This window comes from Phacochoerus africanus, chromosome 11 (genome assembly GCF_016906955.1).
Source record: "Phacochoerus africanus isolate WHEZ1 chromosome 11, ROS_Pafr_v1, whole genome shotgun sequence".
NCBI classification, from domain to species: domain Eukaryota; kingdom Metazoa; phylum Chordata; class Mammalia; order Artiodactyla; family Suidae; genus Phacochoerus; species Phacochoerus africanus.
The window spans coordinates 101,185,065-101,211,056 of record NC_062554.1 but is presented as its reverse complement, the minus strand read 5'-3'; the positions used below and the strand labels follow the sequence as shown (position 1 = coordinate 101,211,056).

General features: G+C 38.0%; 1 protein-coding gene across 1 annotated transcript in view; it reads right to left on the bottom strand.

Moving 5' to 3' along the window:
• MAGI2 (membrane associated guanylate kinase, WW and PDZ domain containing 2) overlaps positions 1-25,992 on the bottom strand; it is a 1,320,860-nt gene that overhangs the window by 296,502 nt on the left and 998,366 nt on the right. The window contains exons 8-9 of the mRNA XM_047751755.1: positions 11,186-11,307; positions 9,165-9,347 (exon numbers count right to left, since the gene is read on the bottom strand). Coding sequence (XP_047607711.1) covers positions 9,165-9,347; positions 11,186-11,307 — 305 coding nt within the window. The remainder of the gene's footprint in view (positions 1-9,164; positions 9,348-11,185; positions 11,308-25,992) is intronic.

The window sequence follows — 25,992 nt, the reverse complement described above, 5'->3', positions numbered from 1 at the left end:
ATCAAGGGATTATTTAGAAAATTATCTAACTTGTCTCTGAGTCTGAATATTTTGAGGATCTTTCAAATTGAATTGTTGCAACCACCTCGTTTATTTTTATTAGAAAGATAGAGCTAGAGGCCTGGTGATTTTGCTGCTCATAATCTCTGGATATGGTATTATGATTCACTATTACTTATTCATAGCATGATAAAGAACTGGAAGGCAAAGACATTATCAACCCTTCTGTGCCAGAAGAGTGTGAGAAGGGAGAGTGCCCATGAAAGTCAAAGATAATTTTCTGGGGGAACTTTGAATAAACTCAAGGAATTCAGAAACAAAGAAGCCCGAGCAAGGAAGGATACTGCAGTAGATGAAAAGATGATTAGGGATTTTTTTTTTTTTTAGCCACTTCTATCATCTAAATGTGGGGCCTAGATTCCTTCCCCTTGAATCTGTGCTGACCTGTGATTTGATTTGATAACACTATGCCCATTCCAGGCTAGGCCTCGGGAGGCCTGAGAGCTTTCCCTTTTGATCTCTTGGGGCCCTAAGACATCATGTAAACCAGTCTAGTCACCCTGATATTGAGACTGTGTGGAAAGAGAGATGCTGTTGCAGCCCTGAGGAGTCCCATTCATCCCAGCTGAGGCCTTAGCTATGAGTGAAGCCACATTGCACATCCCAGCTCCAGGGGGCCTTCTAGATGATGGCAGCTGCACAAGAATCTCATTGTGATACTAGATGATGAGAACCAACCAGCCCAGCTCAGGCAAGAAGGTGGAATATCAAGAGCAAATATTTAACTGTGCTTTTAAAACAGAGTTTTGGGGTGGTTTGCAATGTGGCATTAGAAAACTAGACAGATATTTCAAATAGTTCATTTCCTTCTGGCAAAAGACAGACCCATCTAAGTGGTTTATACCAGCTAAATGTGAACACTTGGTTGTGAAAGTGGGTGGTGATGAAGAGCTGGCTGATTCATTAGGACATTTTCATAAGGCAGCCAGTCAGGAAAAGAGGAGTCGTGGGAGAGACCAACACAGTGCATGCTCAGAATTTAAAAGGAAGCCTGCCCTGGCTATAAGTTGATTTTGAGGTAGTGAGAAAACAAGTCAAAGAAAACATTTCTGAATTACATCTTAGACTTTCTCATACATAGAGATTTTTCTCAGGAGATGTTTAATTAACCACCATGGGATTTTATTAAACTGCTAAGGAGCTAATAGTGGTTAGAGCGGACCAATGAACACTGTGGTGGAGCATGGTGGGAAACCATCGAGTGACTATAAAGTGATTAATAATTAATGCCCTAAGAGGGGCAATAGCTCTCATGTTGAAAGTAGGGTGCTCATGTGTCCACAGAGAGCTCATGGCCGCAGGTTAATCTTTGTAGTTCCCTAGAGAGCAAAAAGGTAACTTAAATTTCAGATTAGGCAATCATGAGATGGAGTTCCTCAAAGAGTTAAAATCCCAAAGAATGAGAAATGGCTCAGAGTCCAATGTCCTGGCTGATATGAAAGATAAAGATTAATTAGCTTTATTCTACTGAGTAGATGGCTATGAGCTATACCTCAAAAGTTAGTCTCCAGGAATATTCCTAAACGCTCCTTCACAGCAAACCCTGCTACTGCCTATATTTGTAAATACAGTTGTATTGGAAAACAGCCTTATTTACTTGTTCACATGCTGTCTATGGCTGCTTTCATGAGACAGAGTTAAACAGCTGGGACAGAGACCACCTGGCGCACAAAGTCTAAAATATTTACAATTTGACTCTTTATAGAAAGGGTTTGCTGATTCCTGTTTTAGGGTGCTTTTGAAAATATATATTTATCTAAGATATTTACTCTAGATATCTAAGATAATAAAAAAGATATTTATTCTAGAAAGTCCTCTTGTATTTGACATTGACTTAGGATACCTGTAGGCTTTGGGCCAAGACATACCAAGTCTAATGTGCTTTGGGAGGAAAGAGAAACATGGACAAGAAGGACTATCTCTCGCTTTGCAGAACTGCAGATGGCTTGGAACTAGGAAGCCTTGGATACAAGGATACAGAGGCTCTGCCCTGCTATATCTGCATGGAGAACTCCCATCACCTACACCATGTCAGAGAGGAGGATGTTGCAAAAAAGGACCCCACTTAAGAGACTTTCATATTCTGCCACTGCCTAACAACCCCAGGTAAAATCTGAGCAGTCTTAAAACTCTGCCATAGATGCAGACTGCCAAGCAACCTTTGCAGTGTCTCACTTTTAAATACAAATAATCGAGGATCACAAGGCATATGAGGACCAGGCTCTAGTAAAATGAGCATCCATGACAAAAGAGGATATAGAGATGGATAACAGTGGACTGTGTTTGGGAGAGACATAATGGAAAGTCCTGAAGTGTCAGCTGTACCACCAGCCCAGAGAGGAGTAAGAGGACAAAAGATGCACAGAAGAAGGAAGATGCTCTAAGGACCTAACATGACGATGCTTTGGGGAAAAAAAATATCATTTTGATAAAGAGATTGTTAAAAAAAAAGGAAAAGTAAAACTCCACATAGCCATTTATGCAGGAAAATGCATAAATGGTACACCACTGGGGTCAGTAAACAAATTTACAAAGCCACAATATTGCAAAACTTGTGCAGATATTACTAAGAGTAGCTGTAAAACTCAATTGGGAGAATGGAAGAAGGGCAGTGGTAGTGGGGGGGAGCTAAAGCATCATTCTTTCTAAAAGGAAGTAAATATAGGACATGTTTAAAACTATTAAACTGAGACAACAGGCGTAGGACAGGAGTTGTGCATTATAAATATTTATGCATTATAAATATTTTTATTTTTTAAAAACCATGTACATGTACTGCTTTGACCATGCTAAAAATGTATATAAATGCACATTCCCAACACCACTTCCAGAAACTTGGAATCAGCAGGTCAAGGGGCACAGGAATCTGCATCTTTAAAAAACTCCCAGAACTATAAAACATTAACCAAGGAAATTAAAAAAGATGTAAAGAAATGGAAAGATATTCCATGTTCCTGGATTAGAAAAATTAATATTGTAAAAATGGCCATACTACCCAAAGCAATCTACAGATTCAAAGCAATCCCTATCAAATTACCCATGACATTTTTCACAGAACTGGAACAAACAATCCAAAAATTCATATGGAACCACAAAAAATCCAGAATTGCCAAAGCAATCCTGAAAAGCAAAAACCAAGCAGGAGGTATAACTCTTCCAGACCTCAAGCAATATTACAAAGCTGCAGTCATCAAGACAGTGTGGTACTGGTACCAAAACGGACATACAGACCAATGGAACAGAATAGAGAACGCAGAAATAAACCCTGACACCTATGGTCAATTAATCTTTACCAAAGGAGGCCAGAACATAAAATGGGAAAATGTTTATTCAGCAAGAATTGCTTGGAAACCTGGACAGTTGCATGCAAATCAATGAAACTAGAACACACCCTCACACCATGCACCAAAATAAACTCAAAATGGCTGAAAGACTTAAATATAAGACAAGACACCATCAAACTCCTGGAAGAGAACATAGGCAAAACATTCTCTAACATCAACCTTATGAATATTTTCTCAGGTCAGTTTCCCGAAGCAACAGAAATAAGAGCAAAAATGCACCAATGGGACCTAATCAAACTGACAAGGTTTTGCACAGCAAAAGAAACCAAAAAGAAAACAAACAGACAACTTACAGAATGGGAGAAAATAGTTTCAAATGATGCAACTGACAGGGGCTTTAATTTGTAGAATATGCAAGCAACTTACACAACTCAACAGCAAAAAACCCAACCACCCAATTGAAAAATGGGAAAAAGACCTGAATAGACATTTCTCCAAGGAATTTATACAGATGATCAACAAACATATGAAAAAATGCTCAACATCCCTGATTATTAGAGAAATGCAAATCAAAACTACCATGAAATACCACCTAACACCAGTAAGAATGGCCATCATTAACAAGTCCACAAATAACAAGGGCTGGAGGGATTGTGGAGAAAAGGGAACCCTCCTGCACTGTTGGTGGGAATGTAAGCTGGTATAGCCACTATGGAGAATAGTATGGAGATACCTTAGAAATCTATACATAGAAATACCATATTACCCAGTAATCCCACTCTTAGGCATATATCAGGTCAAAACTTTCCTTAAAAAAGACACATGCACCCACATTTTCATTGCAGCTCTATTCACAATAGCCAAGACATGGAAACAACGCAAGTGTCCATTAACAGACGACTGGATTAGGAAGATGTGGTATATATACACAATGGAATACTACTCAGCCATAAAAAAAAACAAACAAAATAATGCCATTTGCAGCAACATGGATGGAACTAGAGAATCTCATCCTGAATGAAATAAGTCAGAAAGAGAAAGCCAAATACTATATGATATCACTCGTATATGGTATCCAACTTACAGCACAAATGAACCTTTCCACAGAAAAGAAAATCATGGACTTGAAAAATAGACTTGTGGTTGCCCGGGGGTGGGGGGAGGAGGGAGTTGGAGGGATTGGGAGCTTGAGGTTAACGGATGCAAACTATTGCTCTTAGAATGGATTAACAATGAGATCCTGCTGTGTAGCACTGAGAACTATGTCTAGACACTTACAACACAGCACAACACTGGCAGAAAAAATTATGTATACATGTATGTGTAACTGGGTCCCCTTGCTGTACAGTGGGAAAAAAAAAGTGTTTTGGGGGAAATAACAAAAAATAGATTTAAAGAAAAAAACAAACTCCCTAAGTGATTCTGACAAATTAATCTTGTGCCCTTTTTAGAAAAGCAAATAAAGAGGTAGCAACCAGTAAAAGCAACGGCATTGATCTGCTCAAATGGAAAAATGCCAGGAGCTACAGGATTTCAGGATATTGGTATCCCCAGACAATTTCTTGGCATTTTACTAATTAAAATGGATAAATAGTAGAAGAGGACAAATAAAAACTGTGAGTGACCCCATAATGCAACCTGTCCATAGAGGAACTTCATGGATGGGTCAAATTTCCTCCCTCTTGTACTTGCGGAAAACTATAAGCCTTGATTCAAAAATCAGCCTCGGGGAAAACATGAAACATCATGTTTTAAAAGGGAAGCTTTTTAACTGAAAGATGTTAGATAAATATCTTTCATGCTCTGTAGTTTCTACATAAGCCTTGTTATATCAACCTTGATTTTTAAACTGGTTTAAAGAATGTTGTCCGGATCTCTGGTGCCTACAAATGATTCCCGGGACGTGTAGAATCCTTAATAATCAGAAGTCAGATGGTTTCTGGGCACTATGGTAATTTCTCCTAAGAAAGCTTCCTCTGGAACATTATAGGACCATTGGGGATTGGCTCAATTTGTTGTCAAAAAGCAGCCAGGGGCACAGCATCCTCTTTTTCTCCTGTCGTACCTTTTTCTCCTATTGCATCTTTTTCTTCTATCACACCTTTTTCTCCTATCGCATCTTAGGAGTCAGTGCTGACTGAGAAATAATTCCTACTCCACCTTTGTCTCTGTAGTGCAGGACTCTAGGTCAGTTTTAGTACAGTGGATTTTTCTGTGTCCAAACTACTGACATCTCTTTGCCTAAATTAGAGATAATCTAGAGCTAGAAAAAATGATTAAAATGTTTTCATGCTTATTTCAGTGTCAAATGAGATTGCTCACCTTTTAAATATCAATGGTTTGTGTTTATACCTGTCTATTTTTTGTTAATTCTTGAGGTACATTATAGATGAAACCATTACAAAAAAGGTAATTAATTTTGTGTCTAACAGGTACTTGTCTTTTAAATTTCATCCAGAAACTGGAATGATCATTTGTTTTTGCTTTAAGGGCAACTATTGGTCCAATCAACATCAACTGGGCTGTACTGGAACAGTGGAATTCAGCCAATTCAAATTTCACTTTTAAATTTCTAAGTGTACCCATCCATCCATCCATCCATCTACCCATTCATCTATCCATCCATCTAACCAACCAACCAGCCAACAAATATTTATTGGGTATCTGCTATTTGCCTGGCACTGCTTTAGATTCTAGTGATACGCAAGTAAAGAAAACATCAGCCATAGAATAAACCTCTATGCCTAACTGGTTGAAAATTTATATAAGAAAGGTTTTTTAATTAATTAATTAACTAATTTTGTTTTTAGGGCGGCACCTTTAACATATGGAAGTCCCAGCGTTAGGGGCTGAATGCGAAGCTGCAGCTGCCAGCCTACACCACAGCCACAGTAATGGCAGATCCAAAGAGTGTTTGTGACCTACACCACCATTCAGAGCAATGTGGGATCCTTAACCCAATACGCCAGGGATCTAACCTGCATCCTCATGGATACTAGTTTGGTTCTTAATCCTCTGAGCCACGATGGGAATGCCCAAGAAAGGTTTTATATATAGGTATTCATGTGTTTACTCTTTCTGTTGAGGATATATGACTATATACTGTTCTCTGATGTTTGCTACAAGCCCAAATAGTTCATCTTTCCCAGTTATGATTATCATTTGCCCACAGAAGGTGAAATATTAACCTACACTGAGATGGCTTATAAATCTTTTCCTTAGTGTTCCCAACCGTCATGCTTTTGCACATGCTATTTTCTTTCTTCCTATAGCTCTCTTCATTTGCCCACCTAGCAAATGCCAATTCTTCATTCAAAACTCTGTCACACACCATCTTCTAGGAGCTCTTCCCTAAGCTCTTCCTAATAGAATTGACACTCCTTTCCTCTGTACTATTCCTGGACTTTGAACATATTTTTATTTGCATCGTGATAAATATTCACTAACATACCACTCATTATTTCTATACTGTGAGCTTCATGAGGATATAAACATTTGTCTCCTCATTTTTGCATCCCAAATAATTATCAAAAGGCCTGACACATGGATATTCAGTAAATATTCGCTGAACAGAACTGAGAAGCCATTCCCTCTACTATAACTTGTGGAACACTACAGAAATGTTTATATTTTACTTTACATCGTCTCACAATTAGACATAAACACAGTATTTTTGAATACTTAATAAGCAGTAGATTTCAACATTCTATTAATTACTTTTCTGATGAGAGAGATTATCATCCCCATAATATCCTAATAAAATTAGATTGTTAGGAACACACTTAAAACATTTTCTTTTGTGCCCTCCCTGGACTTTCCTTAGTGCCAATATCACAGTTATCACAGACTCATCCTACCCATATCATGTTACAATTATGTGTATATGTATCCGAAGCTCTTCCTAGATGTAAACTCTTCAAGAGCCTGGCCCTTGTCATATCTATCTTTCTAGTCCTGGTGAACAGCAACGGCTGTGAAAGGGAGGAGCTTAACAGGTGTTTGTTGAATGAATAAATAGAGGAAGAAATAGGATACATGAGAATGAACCTTAGGTTCTTCTCTTTCTATTAATCACCTATTCTGTGATATCTTCTTAATACTGATGAAAATCTTCCTATTTCTAATAAAAGCTTTGACTTGGTCGTTGAGTAGGCTAATCTAGATTGTGTGGATATAGCAAACCAGAAAAATGAGTGAGAAAGTTTTATTGTGCAAACCTCTTAATTTTATTTTGTCTTTTAAGTTTACACTGAAGATGTCATGTTTTGAAACATGGAATAGTGGGTTGGAACAGATAAAAATAAATGGATTCTCTACTATGACAAGAAATGGTTTGTCAAATATTTCACTGAAGTTTAAAAGCACTGGGGATCCTTTTCCTTCTACTAAGATGGTATTAATTCCATAATTTCCTCACACTCTAATTGTAGGTGATAGGGTAATTTTTAATTGAGTCATTTGAGGTTTCCCAGTGATTTTTTTGGCAGCATAAGGGTGTAGCTGCTTAGTACAATCTCACCAGATGAATTGCAGAGTTAGATACTCTCTTACTCCTGCAGAAAATTATGTATACATGATTTTTACAACAGTAACACTTGAAAGTGGCAAATTTGTTTTGAAACTTTAGTTTTTAAGGAAATGTACCATCTATTAAATATATCGTTACTCACTAGTGAGTGGCAGTGACAAATATTCTCATTACCTGACCTTGAAAAGAAGTTATTTCTATAGGAACCATTTAATAAACAGTAATTTTTAAAATGAAAAATGTCAGATGAAGACCTGAATTTTATGTTGTTTCTTCATACATAAACCACTTTAAAATCCAAGGAATAACAATTCATAAATATATGGGGCATACAAATGGAGCCTAACTTTTTCTCAAAAGTAATTCTCTAATTTCTGTATCTACTAGGGCCCACTGACCTTAGTGAGTGAATATCATAAATTATATCAACATTGGGCAAAGTGTGAAATAGTGATCCACTGTTATTTCACTTTGTGGTTTCTAAGGCATTTCAAAAACAACACTCTAAAACTCTTGAATCAGTACTTTAAGTACACAAGATCAAAAAAGGAAAGTAGTATTTATAAATTATGGGACTAATCCAAGGTCATGGGCCATGTAGGAGAATTTAAAATCAGACGGCAAAATCAGGCTTAGTTCATGACTTTTTTCTCTACCTCTGTGCATCAGTCATATTCTATATTTTCTTGCCCTTAACAATTTGCCTCTGCATTTCTATGTTAAATGAATTTTGATTATAAGTGGATAGGCATATGAAAGGCTATTCAAGTAACAGCATATGAAAATTAATTCACAAGGGTTACAGAGAAAACCTTATATATTAAAACATTATTTGGGGATACATAAATTAGATGAATACCAAATTTTTTCTTTTTCTATGAAATGAGCATGTATATTTAAATAACTAACCTGGGCAATTCAGCATGAAAATATTACAAGATTAATACAGATTTTAAAAATATCAGTAGCTGAACCTAAGCTATAAAAGTATGCAATGCTAATTATATTCCTAAGAAGGAACTCCAGAAATAAATTAGAAAAGTGCCAATCTCAAGGGTGCACTGAATCCAACAAATAGAAAGGGCAGTCGGAAAAATGAGACAAAAACGATTTTTAAAGCTGTTTCCAAAACACTTCAATTTAATATCATTAAATTTAGGGAAAACATAATTGGTGGTTTTCCTAAAGTGAAGTGACCTTTGGCCTTCAACTTAAAAACACAGAGAGAAGTACTTCATATTTGCCTTAGAAAAAAATGTTGAAAAAATTTTTCAAAGTATCAAAGAACTTACCTGTTTCCATTTTTCCATCCTGTGCTGCAGGCCCATCGGGTATCACACTTTTCACCTGCAGAAACTCATCAGGCTCATCTCCACCAATGATGGTAAATCCAAACCCCATGTTGCTCTTTTTTAGTGTGGTGCTGAGGAATGTTCCCTTCAACTGGGATGCATCCCGGGTGAAAAGTGGTTTTTCTACATTGGCCAATATAAGTTAAAAAAGAAAAAGCACAGTTAAGGCACGCTCTTACATGGGGGAAAGCCAGCCACCAAGCAGTAATCTTGGGTAAGTGTGGGGTTAATTACAGTAAATGCAAGCAGGTGTGACTGTGGGTGCAAACCTCCGAGCACTTTGTACAATACAGAGCAGTCCCAGCATCCAGGGAATCGTGAAAGAGCGGCTTGGTCTGGAGAGAGATATTTTTTCCTCTTTGTCAAGTCAATGTTTCCATTCACTAAATTTACTTTCTTGGGTTTAAAAAGGGCTGAATCAACAGCCATCAGAGCCTCCAGATAAAGAGGAGACTAAAATCCTCCGGAAGCACCTGGAACTCTTCCTTGTTCTGAAAGGGTTCAGGTAGGAGGTATGTGTGAGTGGATGGGCCTGCACAAAACCTTGAAGAAATAGGACTAAAAAACTGAAATGGACGATTTTGTTTTAAAAAGAAGAGGAGCAGTGGAATTTAGCACCTCTTCAAATGTCTAAATTGTTTAGAAAGAGTCCCTGGATGTGGGACTGAGCTTTTGCTTATGAGATGCTATAAAGATAACCAGATAAATCCATTTCTACTGACCTGCTAGTGTTTAGTATACTCTAAAATGTGAGCAGGAGGCAAGCCAATATCTCTAGATATAATTATGAATGTAAAGGTAACACATTTTGTAACAATATGTTGACACATTCAAATCATATACCTAAACAATCTGAACAGAACTTGAACCTGCTATATAGGTTTAACCAGTAATTTGTTATGTAATATGCTTTTCCAGTTATGATCAATAATATATACCCAAGTATATTAAACGTTTTAAAAATAATAGTCATACTAGGAAACAGAATTCATATCTGCTTTAAATGCTTTTATGCACAATTCTAGTTGTTTCATTTTAGATGATACAGTTTGATATTTGTAACAGCCAAACTGTGCATGGTGACAGGTAAAAATTCTGTTTGCTACCGTTACATTTTGGCGGATATGTAAGGGACAAACTATCAAGTAAAGAGTTTTTATATTGTAATTTGACTTTGTCTCTTTACATATCACGTATATCTTCATGAAAAAGAGAGATTCTTTAAAATATAAATGAAAAACACACAAAACCTTGTTTCCCTTATGAAAGTAACATTTACAATTTGGAGAGACGTTCAAGGCGAGACCTTTACATTCATCCTTATTGTGCCGCAGTGATGGGCGTGAAATCATCCGCAGGCACATCTAGGCCTCCAGCTACAAGAGCCTCCTTGGTGCTTTCGCGTGTAAGGGTCCACGAAGACGTGAACAGAGGGTGCAGCATCTCCTCCTGCTACGTGGCTCCAGGGTAAAGTCGGGTGCAGCAAGCAGCCCGGGACGTACCAATGCGCCAGGTGAGGCGGTGCCCGTAGTAAGACAGGTCGCTCACGCTGCGTGACCTCTCCCGGGCAGCGCGGGGACGGGCGGGTTTGGGCCTAGGTACTGTCGATGAGGAGCTGCCTACTGTCACAAAGGAGAACAAGCCTCATTCTTGTGCTTGGTCTTTTGAGGGCAAACTTACGAGTCTCTATGAATCTCTGCAGTTTACGGTCTCACTGTCTCATACCCATTCATCGCCACCTGGCAATGTGCTGTGCTGTCAATTCTTTTAACATACTTACTGCCGGAAGCAGTTAATTTCATTCGTGATGGCCAAACGCATGAGTTTAGAGTGAGAACCAACACTCAGCTTAAGCCAATGGAGGAACTTGGGAAAAGCCAATCATTTACATGAAAAGGTCCCAGATAAAAGCATATTGGGAAGAGTAGCAGTTTGCTAAGACAGTGTTGACAGGTACTGACCTCGGAAACCTGGGGCCTGCAGGGGCTTTGTTCCAAGTTCTGTGTGGGGCATGTTATGCTGCTGTAGCTTCCTTTTTGCTTCCAGGACAGGGTTTTCAAACTGGGTTCTTCTATTTATGTGGCTGAAAAATAGAATTTCAAATTAGGATAACAGTGGGGCAAAGTCATTTAAGGAAAGCTGTACAGCTCTGCGGGAGAGCAGGTGATTAAGATACATCGTGATTGTAGCTAAATGCCCCACCAGGCACAGAGTCAGGCCTCTGCTGGGGCTGGCCTTTGTACAATACACATTTCTGTGACAAGAACCGAGTTCTCAATGGCTCTATCATATGGTATTGTATTTAAATTATGCACGATTCAGCCAAAAGAGCTAAAATGGGCACTTGCTTTCTGGTCTACTGTGTTAGTTCGAAATGAGTTTGGTGCATTAAAATAAATGGTCAACAGATGAAATTTATACCAAATGGTGTTGAAGGAAAAAAAAGTATCATTTAAGCTTTGTAAAAACCCCTATATCCAACAAGATAAGTGTAAGGTGCATTCCCTGATTGCTTTACTCTTATAGCAAATGAAGTCCACATGTTTTAGAGCCAGACAGATTAAAGGCATGGAATATGAGTGGAAAGACTCTCAAGCATATTTATGGAAGTTGTGGAATATCTGTAGCATGACTGATGATGAGATCAATCCAAAGTAGAATATTTACATCCTACCTGGAAAGACAATAAACTTCTAGATATCAGACACCAAGTAGTTTTAAGCAAGGGTGGATCAGCTAAACTAAAGGCTTAGAGTTGAAGAATTCCTTATAGTATCCATTCTTGTCTAAAATTTAGAGTCACTTGTCCATGGAGAGGGTGGGAACCAACAACCCTGCCTAGAAGCAGTGCCACATAGCTCTTTTTTTATATTTATATGTCTCACCAGAGGGCAGGCATGTACACTGGTTTTGGTTCTTTATACAAACTGAAATAGGATTTGGTATGAGTGCATCAAGAGGAGAAAGGGCTTAGAAGAGGAATGAACAATTACTCAGTACTTAGCTCTGTGCCAGGTACTGTATATAAATTTCCTGAGTTAAGTCTCATGGCAGCAGTCTCGAATTAAAATTATCCCTATTTTATTGGCACAACATTGTAAATTAACTATACTTTAATAGAAAAATTAAAAAGTCACCCCCATTTTAAAGGTGATGAGACTGACACACAAGAGGTTGAATGACTTGCTCTTTAATCACGTCTGGTAAGTGGAAAGCCTGGGATTTGACCATGTTTATCTCTAAAATGCATCTTTTATCTACATACTTTCTCTTTTCAGTGTATGACTTCACACTGGTAAGTGCACACATATTTAATGTGTGTACACACATACACACAATCCTCTAATTTTAGGTCTATCACTCCACATAAGAAAAGAAAGGAGGTAAAAGAAACAAAATCTCAACAACCAATTTTCTATTAATATAAATCAGATCATTCTTGATGAGGCAGACAAGCAGTTGTCAGGAACAAGAGAGAATGATGGCACTCTCTAAGGACTTCCTCATGAGAGCCGGAGTGGGGGAGATGCTTGCCACACAGGCTCTGGAGTCAATCAGTCCTGGATCCAAAAGCCGGCTATGCCACTTGATGAGCAGTGACCTTGCACAAGTTATTAAGCCAGAACCTTAGTGTCTTCATCTGTAACATGGGCATAGTATTGCCTTTCTCCTGGGGTGGTTGTGAGGATTCAATGAAATAATGAATATTGGGTCAGAGTTTCAAGCATAGACATGTTCAGTAAGTAGCAGCGGCTGTTATCATCATGGCCACCATCATCATCACGTTATCATCACCATCACTGTCATCATTTTGAGTCCATAGTGAAGGCTTTATGGGGCGGGGGGGGGGTGGGAGAAGGGGGTTCTTTAAAAGCGCTAAGACCTTTCTCTAATATTGCCTCTGATACAGGTTATGAGGCTCTTTGGGAAGAAGGAATTTACAATAGTGTTCTTTGGTAATGGAACTCACTGGCATGAGGTTCAAAGTAAATCTGTCTTATGTAAGATTATTTTCCATTGGAGGTAAAAGCTACTGTAATGCTTTTGTCACCAAGGAGTCACCATGATCTGCGGTGTGTAATGAACAAGGGCATAGAGCTTTCAAAGCCTCTTTACATTGTAAACATTGAGAGTGCTACTCTATTTCAGAAGGCACGGATTTGAAGCCTCTCTTCCCTTTTCTCCATTATCTCCTACTAAACTCTTTGAAATCTTTGTGTGACTAAAGAAATATTATTCCTGACCCTGCCCTTACTCATCTCTGTACCTTCCCTTTTGGCCACATACCACATGTACCTTTTGCTTTGGATATATTTGGAGCTACTAGAATCAGCAACACCCTGTCAAGCCTCTTTTCTTCTCATGTGAGATTCAGAGCATCAATGGTATAGTGCTTGAAGCAAGACAGCTGGGGTTTGAGGTGGCATCTTTAGCAAATTACTAAACTCTCTAAGCATCAATATCCTCATCTGTAAAATGAGGACATGAACATCTACTTTGTTGCTGTGAAAATAGAAGTAATGTTTGCAAAGCACAGACTCATAGGAAGGACCCCACAGTTGTTAAGTTTGGTTGTTTTTTACTCTTCAAGGTATAGTGATTCTCTACGACTATTATTTATAAGTGCTGCTGCTCTCGCAGCTATTATTACACTGCTTTTCCTGTCTGTTCCATAAACCTTCTCCAACCTCACCCAGCAACATTTCCAGCCTGTGTTATGTTTCTCTCCCTGCCTCTCAAAAAACCTTCAACAGACTTGTGTAAGCATTTATTGCTTGCTGAATTATCTGAAGTAATTCCAGGACTAGGACGGCCCGGCATGCATTCCTTCCTTCCTCTCTCTCTCTTTTTCTTCCTTCCTCTCTCTTTCTCTCTCTCTCTCTCTTCCTCTTTCTTCTTCTTTCTTCTTTCTTTTCCTTCTTCTTTCGTTCTCTTTCTTTCTTTCCGTCCTGCCTTCCTTCCTTCCTTCCTTCCTTCCTCCCCTCCTTCCTTCCTTCCTTCCTTCCTTCTTCTGTGATTTTAGGGCTGCACCTGGGGCATGTGGAGCTTCCCAGGCTAGGGGTTGAATTGAAGCTGTAGCTGCACGCCTATGCCACAACTACAGCAACATGGAATCTGAGCTGAGTCTGTGACCTACACCACAGCTCACGACAAAGGTGGATCTTTAACCTATTTAACAAGGCCAGGGATTGAACCCGCATCCTCATGGATACTAGTCCGGTTTGTTAAGTACTGAGCCATGATGGGAACTCCTATTTCTTTATTTTCTTACACGATGCCTCATCATTAAGAGGATTTGAGGCCCTTTTTAAAGAACAACAACAATAATGAAGAGTAAACAAAATCCAGGGTGATGTTAATGAGTATAGGTAGAAGATAAACAGACAAAATTAATAATATAGGATCCTATTTGTTTACTAGAGTGATGCTGCAAACTAGCTTCAAGCTTTCAAGTTGCTAATTCAGTGGGAAAAAGACACCAGTTATATTCTTCAGGGTATTTAAGATAAACCCAAGACAGTTTTTCCAAAGGATACAGTGTTCCTGTTACTGAGTCTCATGAAATCATCCTTTCCAGGTTTTGGATAAAGAAGTTTTTGTGATATAGTATAAGATACCCTAAATGATAATTTAATAATAATGAATTTAACAGGCTACGTTACCATACTAGTGTTTAATGGTTGCTTTTCATGTTTATTTCCTTCTCTAGATCAAGCATACTTGTGTACAGGTCCATGTGTTATTCAACTTTGGATAATAAGCACTGAACACTGTGAGAAACAATATTCTTTTCTGTTAAATAACTAGATAATGAGCATATGGTTTAAAACTTTTGTTTGCAAATATATGTTAGCAATTCTGAGAAACCAAGATACAGCTTTGAAGTGTACCAAAGCATCAGCTTTCTTCATGTCCTATCTATTCTGTTTCTATCTTCCTAGGTCATTGTTCATTGTACGTATAACTTTTCCTTAGAGAATACGAGAACTTTTTGGGGATAGACTTACTGTGTAATTGGGTTCCTCCAATATGCCATCTGCATATAATTACTTCTTTAGATAAGTCAATATGTAGCCACTTGCTTTATGAAAACTATGTTGAAAAGATTCCATTAAGCATCAAAGTTTCTAGATTTCACAGAGAATGAAAATACCAGTGAATTCATCTAATATGACTTGTGTCTGACAAACAGTAGAAGCTGGGGATGCCTTTCCTATCCTGAGCTAATTGCTTCAGGACATTTACAATGTCACAAAAAAGTCATTCAATTAACATTTAAAATGCTCCCAAAATTTAAAAGACCTATTACAAAGAAATACGATTGCAGCTGAATAGGAAAGCCTTGTCTTCCCTGTGCTTCCAAGACAGTTTTAAGTCTTTTTAGCAAGGATTTTGGGGCCTTACAATGTGTAAAGGGATGTGAATGACAAATGCCATCCTCCTTGGTTTAGAGAATTACTAGCTAGTTCAACCACCTTCTATACAGGGCAGGAACCTGGAAAGCTATCAAGAGTTCTTATTCTGTAGTTGTATCTAGTCTATTATCATACTTTGGTAATGGAAGTTTTAGGCATTAAGAGCTAAGGGGGTAAGATATATATTCTGAGGTGGGTATATCCCAAAAGCACATTTCCCTTTACAAAAAGGAAAGACTTTTTGTGGAAGCATAGGAGGTGCTTCCATGTGGGAATGGCAGAGGGATCAGGATATTCAAGGATGACATTCCATCACCGTCTGTCTCTGCCCAAATAGTCACTCATTTGCAGCTTAACTGCCCCCTTTCATTATGGAATGGAAACAAGATAATTTCATATGTGGCAGTATTGTGTAAACCTGGGTGACCCTGAGGAGCTTGAAAAATAAAAACAGAGAAGATGCAGACCCACCTCAAGTTAACCCAGCCACAATCTCCTATGATAAGCATTGACATTAAAAAAAAAAAATTTTTTTTTCCCAGGTAACTATTATGTAGCTAGGGTTGAAATTCCCTGAGTTAGAAACTGAAAAGGTGTAAAGAGGTAGTTGAATAAGGAGTTTCTTGCCTCATTCAATTGGAAGTCTCTTTTTTTGTATGTGGCCCTGGGGATGATAGAGAAATGCTCTTCTGCTTTGGAAAAGAGGACTTGTACCAGCCAAAGTTTCAGACCTGCACAGAGGGAAGGTAATATATATGGCTGATTACATGACATGCCATCAAAGGTAGTCCTAGGTTGGAGTCCTGTTTGACTGCCACCTCCTTCACCATGGGGACACAATGGAAGAAATGAGGGGCAAGTTGTATGCCCTGAGCCCATCAGTACACCGGGAAGGCCATCCTCTGACCCTCACTCCCAGAGCCCCCTCCATATTCCAGCCTGTTCAGTCCCCACCTTGCTTCTCCTGGGTTTTTGGAGAGGAGCACTTTTAGTGCACAGGTGATACCTTTTGTACCCAGTGGCCACTATCATACCATCTTGACTTCACTTGACAGTTTAGAGATGGGTCTTTGGGTCAATGAGAGAGGGAAAAAAGCAACTCTCAAGTGGAAATGGTACCATGAGTACAATATTTCCAAGGTGCTCAAGGTGGCTACACTAATCAGTCAAGATATAAGGAAGCCGGTGCTCAATAAATATTTGTTGAACAAATGCATGGATAGAGGCAGACATGCATGAAAGGTCACAGATCTCGCTGTTTTCCAGTTTAACTCTCCCATAAAATATATGTTGTGACAGAACTTTAGGTGAAGCTTAGGGCTAGCTTATGTGATGTAACCAACACACATTTGGCTAATGATCCATGGAATCCTTCGAAACAGAGAGTCTTTCAAGACTTTCTCGTGGTAGTGAAAAAGTCAACCCACTTTGGTAATGAAAGATTTGGATCTGCTATCTTGTGTTATGAGAGAAAGATTTGAATCTGCTCATATGGAAAAACCCTATGTTAGGGACTAAATGTGGGCTGACTTGGGGTTTGGGGTTCCAGCTCAGTATATGGCGTCCTTTATATGCAAACTTGCAACTTTAGGGGCTTCCCAAATCTATTTTACTTAGAGCATTTTTTTTAAAGAATAACTCCTGAATAGGATTGGAGTATAAATTTCCTGGTTGCTTGGAATTTCATGGTTTTCTTTTCTCTCCCCCTCTTTAAAACATTTTTTGGGGGTATAGTGGATTTATAGTTGTATTAGTTTCAGGTTTATAGCAAAGTGAATCAGTTATACATATACATATATCCACTCTTTTTTGCCAATATAACTTGTTATAGGACATTGAGGAGACCTCCCTGTGTTATACAGTAGGTCCTTGTTAGGTAACTATTCCACAAATAGTAGTGTGTATGTGCCAGTCCAATCCTCCCAGCTTATCCTCACCCCCACAGTTTCCCTGCTGGTGGTTTGATTTCAAGATCTGTGAGTTTGTTTCTGGTCCATGAATAAGTTGCTTTGTATCATTTTTATTAGATTCTACATATAAGTGACATCATATATATTTGTCTTTCTTTGACTTACTTCACTTAATATAATAATCTCTAGGCTCATCCATGTTGCTTCAAATGGCATTATTTCATTCTTTTTTATGGCCATTGTGTGTGTGTATGTATATATATACATATCCCATCTTCTTTATCCTATCCTCCACTGATGGACATTTGGGTAGCTTCCAAGTCTTGGCTATTATGCATAGTGCTGCAATGAACTCTGGGGTGCATGTATCTTTTTGAATTATAGTTTTCTGTGGATATATGTCCAGGAGTGGGATTGCTGGATCATGTGGTAGTTCTATATTTAGTTTTTAAAGGAACCTCCATACTGTTCTCCATTGTGGTTGTACCAATTTCTGTGCCTGCCAACAATGTAAAAGGGTTCCCTTTTCTCCACACCCTTTCCAGCATTTGTTATTTATAGACTTTTTTTTTTTTTCCTTTTTATGGCTGCACCTGGGGCATATGGAAGTTTCCAGGCTAGGGGTCAAATCAGAGCTGCATCTGCAACCTAAGCCACGGCTTGTGGCAATGCAGGATCTTTAACCCACTGAGCAAGGCCAAGCATCGAACCTACATCCTCGTGGATATGAATCGGATTCTTAACCCACTGAGCCACAACAGGAACCCCTTTTTAGACTTTTTAATGGTGGCCATTCTGACTAGTATGAGGTGGTACCTTATAGCAGTTTTTTTTTTAAAGATTTTTATTTTTTCTATTATAGTTGATTTATACTGTTCTGTCAATTTCTGCTGTACAGCAAAGTGACCCAGTCACACCACACACACACACACACACACACACACACACACACACGCATATAACATGGGTTTTCTTCTCATAGTCAGATGTTAATTCTGACTCCCACATTTCTGGATGGTCAGGAAAATGTATGTTGCCTCCTCACATCTGAACCCCTAACCTTCAATGATACTGGAGACAAACATGTACACTGCTCCCTTTTCATCTAAATTTTTATTCATTTTAATATGATCTTTGAGAAGACTCCATAAAGTTTTCTCCAGTTTGGATTAATGGAATAAAATGGAATAAATAGAATAAAAACTTCCTCTTGCTTTGGAAACTAAGAGAGAGTAATAATGCTACAGGGATCTTCTGGGGCCAACCATCTTGATAGAAGGCAGGACACTGTATTAAGAGCTTGGTCACTGCAGTCACATTGCGGGTATTCACATTCAGGCCCCACCACATGCTTGGCATGTAACCTTGTGTACATCATTTATTCTCTCTGTGGTTAAATTTTTTTCATTTGTAAAGCTGGGATAAAAGTAATACCCCCTCATAAAACTGTTGTGCATATTAAATGAATTCAAATGAGTTAAGTCATTGAAGACCAGTGCCTGGATATAAGTATTCAAAAGTGCTATAGTGATTCATCAAATATTTCTCAAATAGTCTTTGCTAGGCACTGTGGTATGGGGTGCAAGGAGGGGCAAAGATCAATCATACATGCAGTCTAGAAAGGGAGGTAAAACAGAAACAAAAAGAACCATAAAATAGGCTTTATGTAATATGAAGCCTCATAGTCCTTCAAAAAGGTAAAATGTAGAAGTACTAGTTTAAAGACTAATGTTTTAAATATCCTTTGTTTTAAAAAATGAGATTTGGATAAATGGAAGAATTGGATCTATTTTATTTGGAACATTTTTTAAAAAACAGACTAAATGAATCCTGCCTTTTGAAAGACTTCTTCCCAGTTCTCACACTTGAGTGATAATTTTCCGTCTATAAATGTCCATTCATTATTCACTACCATACCTGAGGGAAATATGCTTTATGAACGTGGGTTGGAAGATTGCGTCATTCATATGTTACTTTCTCCTGCTCTTCCTGGATATAAGGGTGTCTGATCTGGGCACACAGTGTCCAGCAGGCAGGTACAATCATGGCCAGCTGAGAAGAGTATTCTTATTCTTGTTCTGTGTAAAACTCTCCCAGCTGAGGAGTCTGTCCTCTATTCCCCACCAGGCCAAGCTTCCCAAATGTGGATGTATTTTCAGATAAGTGATCTCTCTCTCCTTCCCTAGTGGTAGTACTACATTATTTAGTTAAGGCATTGACCTGTAATGTGTATTTTTTGTGTATTTTATGTAGGGGGGATTCATCACTTGGCTATTACTATTTACCAGTGACATGGAAACCTTGATATTTCACTCTCACCAGAAATGACCCCTGCACTGCCAATCATGTCATGAAGCTCCTGGGACTGACAATATGCACAGACTCACTTTCCAAAATTTCAGAGCCAGTACCAAGCACTGGGTCACCATACTGTACAGTAGAAAAAAAAATAATGTATTGGGGAAATGAAAAATAATAAAAAATAAAATATTTTCTATCCACCCCTTCTCATTTCCATAAAACATCTCTCTTAAATGTTATTGTTGGGTGCAGGAGGAGGTTATTATCATCAAAGGTATTGCTAACTTTTAGCTCCTACATTGAACAAAAGCTGTGAGGTACTTATAATCTTAGAGGTAGAATAGAGCTCATCTAGAAGGAAACAAAAGACTACACTGTCAACATCTTTCTGTTTTAAGAGATAACACTAGATAAATTATCTTCCACTGGTGTCTGCCAACTCTGACTCACTGGCTTAAGTCCTTGAATATATATATTCAAGAATGTACCAGCATGCTAGGCATTTTGGACACAAAAATCAATACAATACAACCTCTTCACCAAGGAGGCCCATACTCCAATGGGGGAGATGCCAGGTTGGTGATCAGCCACTTCAGGTTTGTCTAGGACTAAAGTTCCAGGGTGTAGGATTACAATTCTGAAACCTGGACACTACTAGGAAAATTGAGATGAGTTGGTCACTCTCTAAGTGACCAGAGAATTTGTGTGCACAAAGTGTGGACTCAGAAGAAAACTTATTCTGATTGTTCAGAGGAAGCTTCACAAAAGAAGTGACACTGGAATAGATACTACAGAGGTAGATGTATTTTGCCAGATGGAGAAGGAGGCATTTTAGAAGAGAAGAATGAATACAAAGGTGTTCAGGAATATTCAATTCTGCTTAGCCAGGGCATAGGGCTAGCAAATATACACACACATGTGATTGTGTCTGGGTGTTGGTGTGGGAGCAGGAGGTGTCTGAGAGAAGATGAGCTATGAGATGGGAAGGATATTTCCATGTCATGGGATGGGATTTTGTTTGGTTTCAAAGTCTCCCTACTTCCATTACGGCTTTAGTCTAATGGACAGCCACAGCTTTGAAAGTCTCCATCCTGGAAGACATGCCTTATTCCTGAACTTGGGGTGGTTATAAAATGAGTTTTATCATATTAACCACATAGGAAAAGTTGTGGTGCTCTCTAGAATTCTCAGTCATTTCAGCATCATTTACTGACTACCTTCAATGTATTGGTTATTATTCTTACCTGGTGTTGTGAGGATGAATAAGATGCTCCATGACTATGAAGAATCATATGATCTAGGGAACTAGACATTATAATTTGTTGGGATGGGTGAGAGTGGTATGACCTGTAATACATGCCATGTTAATCTGGATTGCTATTTTTATTTTTATTTTTTGGCCCTGCCTGTGGCATGCAGAAATTCCCAGGCCAGGGATCAAACCCACACCACTCTTGCAACCCAAGGCATTGCAGTGGCAGTGCCAGATCCTTAACCCACTGACCCACAAGGGAATTCCTGGATTGTGATTTATTAATACTTTAGATATATGTTGTTAAAATGTGAGGTCACAATATAGCCTAAGCCTACTGAACTTCAAAAAATATGATTAAATATTATAAACCTGTGCATACATATCACTCATATATAATGTTAGACATACACAACCATGGGTATAGGGATACATTAGACCTAATATCAAGAAGAGTCAAAGAATTACCAAAGACACTCAGAACAGTGAGGAATCATGCAGGCGACATCACTGATGTCTGGGCTTATCCAGGAAGGAGTCAGAGAAAGACTGACGATGAGGGGAGATGGAAAAGACTGGGAGCAAGACTATGGTAGATTTTGCAAGTCAACATGACAGGAAGATAATTCCAATTCCATATAATAGCAAAACTCCCCAGGTTTCCAAGTCCAATATTCCAAGTGAGAAAAGGATGTTAAAAATATTGTTCTCGACTACTGAGTTTTATCATAGACCTGATCAGGGAAAAATCAAATACACAGCAATTTGTATTATGTGCTAGAAAGTAATGCAGGAAGAATTATAAAACAAAACAGAATTTTAAAATACTTCTGATAAGTCTTAGAGAAAAGGATATTTTGCCTGAATACCTAGAATCTGAACAGAATTTTTCAATACCTTGCCACTAATAAGTGGCCATGGGGCTGGAGTGGGCAGGAGACTATCATTCTGAGAAGATAAAGATCCCAGGAAGATAAGAAAGGCATAGAAAAGAAGTGGTGGGAAGAGAGGATAAAGGTTCAGCAGAACCAAGAACAAAGAAAGGGGTGTAAGTTGCCTCATTGCTTTTATTAGATTGCTTTTTTGGGGGACAAGTATTGTTGCAAAGTTTTATATAATTAACACACTATGTCTAAAGTTTTATGCCATTAGGAGAGGAGCAAAGTTTTGAAATGAGAGTTTCATATAACTGTCGTAGGGGATGCATTTTTTATGTAACTTGTTTGATCTTTTCTACAATAGACATGCAAGGTTGGTGAATTTAGGCTCCCATGTTGGCTAAGCTTGTACTTTCCATTCTAAAGCTCCAAAAAAAGAAGATGAAAGGTTGGTGTTGGTTATTTCAGAAGAATATTCTATTTTGCACACTTTTAAAGTTCCTTAGGTGTTCACATTTAAATTCTATTTAATAGATGCCATAATTTGTGGAAAGAAAGAGCTGTTTGACAAACAAATGTAGAGAGAGATGGGAACTGATATTCATGAAGTAAATACCATGCCAAACCCTCAGGTAAACAGGTTCCATGGTTTAAATTCATCTGCTCCTCAAAGAGGGTGACCAATTTTCTGCACTCCTCACAGTAAGAAGCAGATATGTGAGTCAAAACTGGCTCTGTGTAGTGCCAAATCCAACAACACTGATTTAGGCGGTTCTGACACAAATACACTTTTCAAAGGACACTTATGTACACATAGGCTTGGACTGTTTTTAATAATCTCCAAATATTTCAGCCAGGTAATACTCAGTCTCTTTTTTATTTGTGCTCTTTGTGAAACTGGAAACATTCCCAACATTGTAAATTACATGCTGATTTTCAGAAAATAAAAATGTGAAAATATAACACATTACTATGATTATGAAATTATTTTTTAAAAAATAACCCAATGATTATGTACACAGAAAAAGGGACTGAATAGGTTTTATAAGAAAACACATATATGTTTTGCATATTGTGAAAAGTGAGGAATGAAATAAATGGTCATGAGACTGTGGATGAAGAGCCAGGCTTTGGGTGACATGGTTTTCAAACCAGAAAAGTCTCCTTTAAGGGTTACCTTTCAGCCTCAGTTAGGGCTATCCTAACTCAACGTTTCTTAAACTTTGCCTTTACCAGCCCTGGAAACTGAACATGGGCCATGGCCTTTAGCAATTACGACAGTGATAATAAGATTCTGCATTAACCTTTATGAGTAAGGTTAGAGTTGTAAGCGAGAAAGGGGGTAGTCGGTAATAACACAACCATGTACGTCTTGTCTCAAACTCTGAAGAAGGATATGTTAGGTCCTGCTCAGGTCCAGTGATACAATAAGAAATTAAAACATGGTACTTAGCAACCAGAAACTCCTTAGATGGTAACAAGGTGGAACCTGGAGTTCTGGTAAGACCTCTCACCCCAGGCTCTCATGAGAATTACCTGTGAGTGGTGGATGAGGCCATGGGCAGTAACAAGGGTGAGGGGGCCACCTGAATTCTGGTTTCCTCAATCTCATGTGGAGCTCCTGGGCTTCATCGGAGTGAAAGCCACTTATGATGAGTCTCAGTTATCATCCTCTCTTAAGATCAAACCAGCGTTTGAGGTTTAAGCCACATTTGAAGATTGTCTACCTCACACTCCCTTTGTAAAGTTCCCCTAATATCTCTGAACTTCAATGGTCTCATCTGTAAATAACCTGCTCACCTCATAGGACTGTTCTGACAAGAAATATATGAAACTGTTTAAAGATGAAGCAATGTATAGATTTCAACATTATCTTATTGTATTCAGAGTATGGGAGTCAAGCGTAACTTAAATATGGACAGTATAAAACAGTATAAAGTCTCTTAATTCCTATCCTGGGCTGCAACTCTATTTCTACTGTCTATAAGCTTGATGGTTGGGCTTCTTTAAGTATCTCTGACTGTAAGACAAGAATAATAATATCTAACATAAAATGTTATGATAATGATTAACTGAGTTATACAAAATGCCTAACACATACTAAGTGCTTAGTAGATGGTAGCTATTAATACGACTTTTCTGGATTGAGTGATAGTCATTAAATATCTACATATTGAGTCAATGCCCTCAACTAACTAATATTTTGGAAAAAAAGAAAATCATTTCTATCATTTTATCTATCTGAAAATACATTCATATTTCTTGGTGCCTAATTAAAACTGGAAAAAGTGAGGTAAGAACAGAATGAGGGGACTTTATCAACCTCCATGTATGAGTGTTGTGCTTAATGAAAATTTGCTAAGCTCTTTATATAACGACAGACTCAATAACTGGTGCCTAATGAGCTTTTGGAAACCAACCACACACCCTAATGGTGTGTTTCTTCTAGGCTAAATTAATGCAAAATCAACTTTACCAGTTTATCATAGCAAATAGTCTCCTTTTGCATGTAATAGATCCAGTAAACCTCAACCATAGAATAGAAATTTTTTCTTGACAATTTTAAAGTTCATCTTATTTAGCTAGAGTGAATGTAGAAATTTGATAATAAAATTTTTTTGATCTATCCATTTTTATTAACTAATTAGTTTTCTATAGTAATAAATATCATCTACTTAAATATAAAGTCACCTGTTAAACACTAGCAATGAATAATGCTGAACAGCGTCACTTGTACCATAAAAAAGGGAAAGCAATTTTCCCTTCAAATGTATTCAACTTCGACAGTGGTGAGAAAAAATAGAGTTCTTAACTGACCTTTTGTTTATAGGCTTAGCTTTATCTTTCTGACTTTAATGATAATCAGTCTCATGTCTGTAGAAAACAGAATCATTTCTATTTTGTCAGCTTTGTAAATTAGATTCTTGTTAAATAATCTACCCTTTTTGGAAGTCTTCTTTCCTTAGCACACATGATGGGATTGTTAAAATCATTAAAATTTAAAAAAAGAATGGTAATATATGTTATTGTCTAGCCAAATAACAAGTAGAAATGGAAAGAAAAATGCCTTTAAATTTTAAGTATTCTTTGATTAGCAGGCATAATGAGGAAATAACGAGGCTTAGCACAGGAAAATGGCCAAATTTATCCTTGTTAACACAAGGTGCAGTGGATATTCCTTGAACTAGAAGAGACCTTAGCAATCACCTAATGCAAACCACTCATTTAGCAGATAAAAGCTGGTAAGGTTAAGTGTAATTTTGTACCAGCCTGTAAATTCAAAATCATGGAAGCAGAAAAAGACAAACTATTACTAACACTATGGTCGGTGACACAAAAGCAATTTTAAAAACACTACTTGCATATTTAAAAAGATGAAATTATAGTTCTCCTGTGGGGGCAGGAGGGCAGTACACTTTACCTATTAAAGGTGACCATATTCTGTTTTATTCATAATAATGTGCCAAAGAATGACATCAATATTCTGCTTCCTCAGTTTTGACTAAATCCCTTCATCTCTCTGACAGCATCCCTCTGAGCTGGATGTGATTCTAGTTTTGAATCTATTAATGACCTAAAAAACCTAAATGCTAGCCAACCACTTTAACTCCAGAAAAATTCTATCCCAACACACCAAAGGGAAAAACAACAACAACAACAAAAAAAACAACCATGTTGTTTCAGCATGCTCGTCTCCAAAACAACATGAGCCTGAGAGAATTTTAGGACAATTCTGAATCTATACACCTATTCACTTCATGCACTAACTTCAGAACTTAGTCTAAGATATGATTCCAAAGGATGTCATGATACAGATGGTTGGCATGAGAAAATTTGCAGTTCACCCACAAGAAACCTAGTATGTTTAATCCAGAGAGAGAATTAATAAACTATTTCACACATTATAGAATGATGACAGTGATCTACTTATTATAATATTGTCTTGGGAGAGGCAAACAGAATTATCCAGTGAAAGATGGTGGCAGCTTTCTCTGGGTTGCCTAACCATGA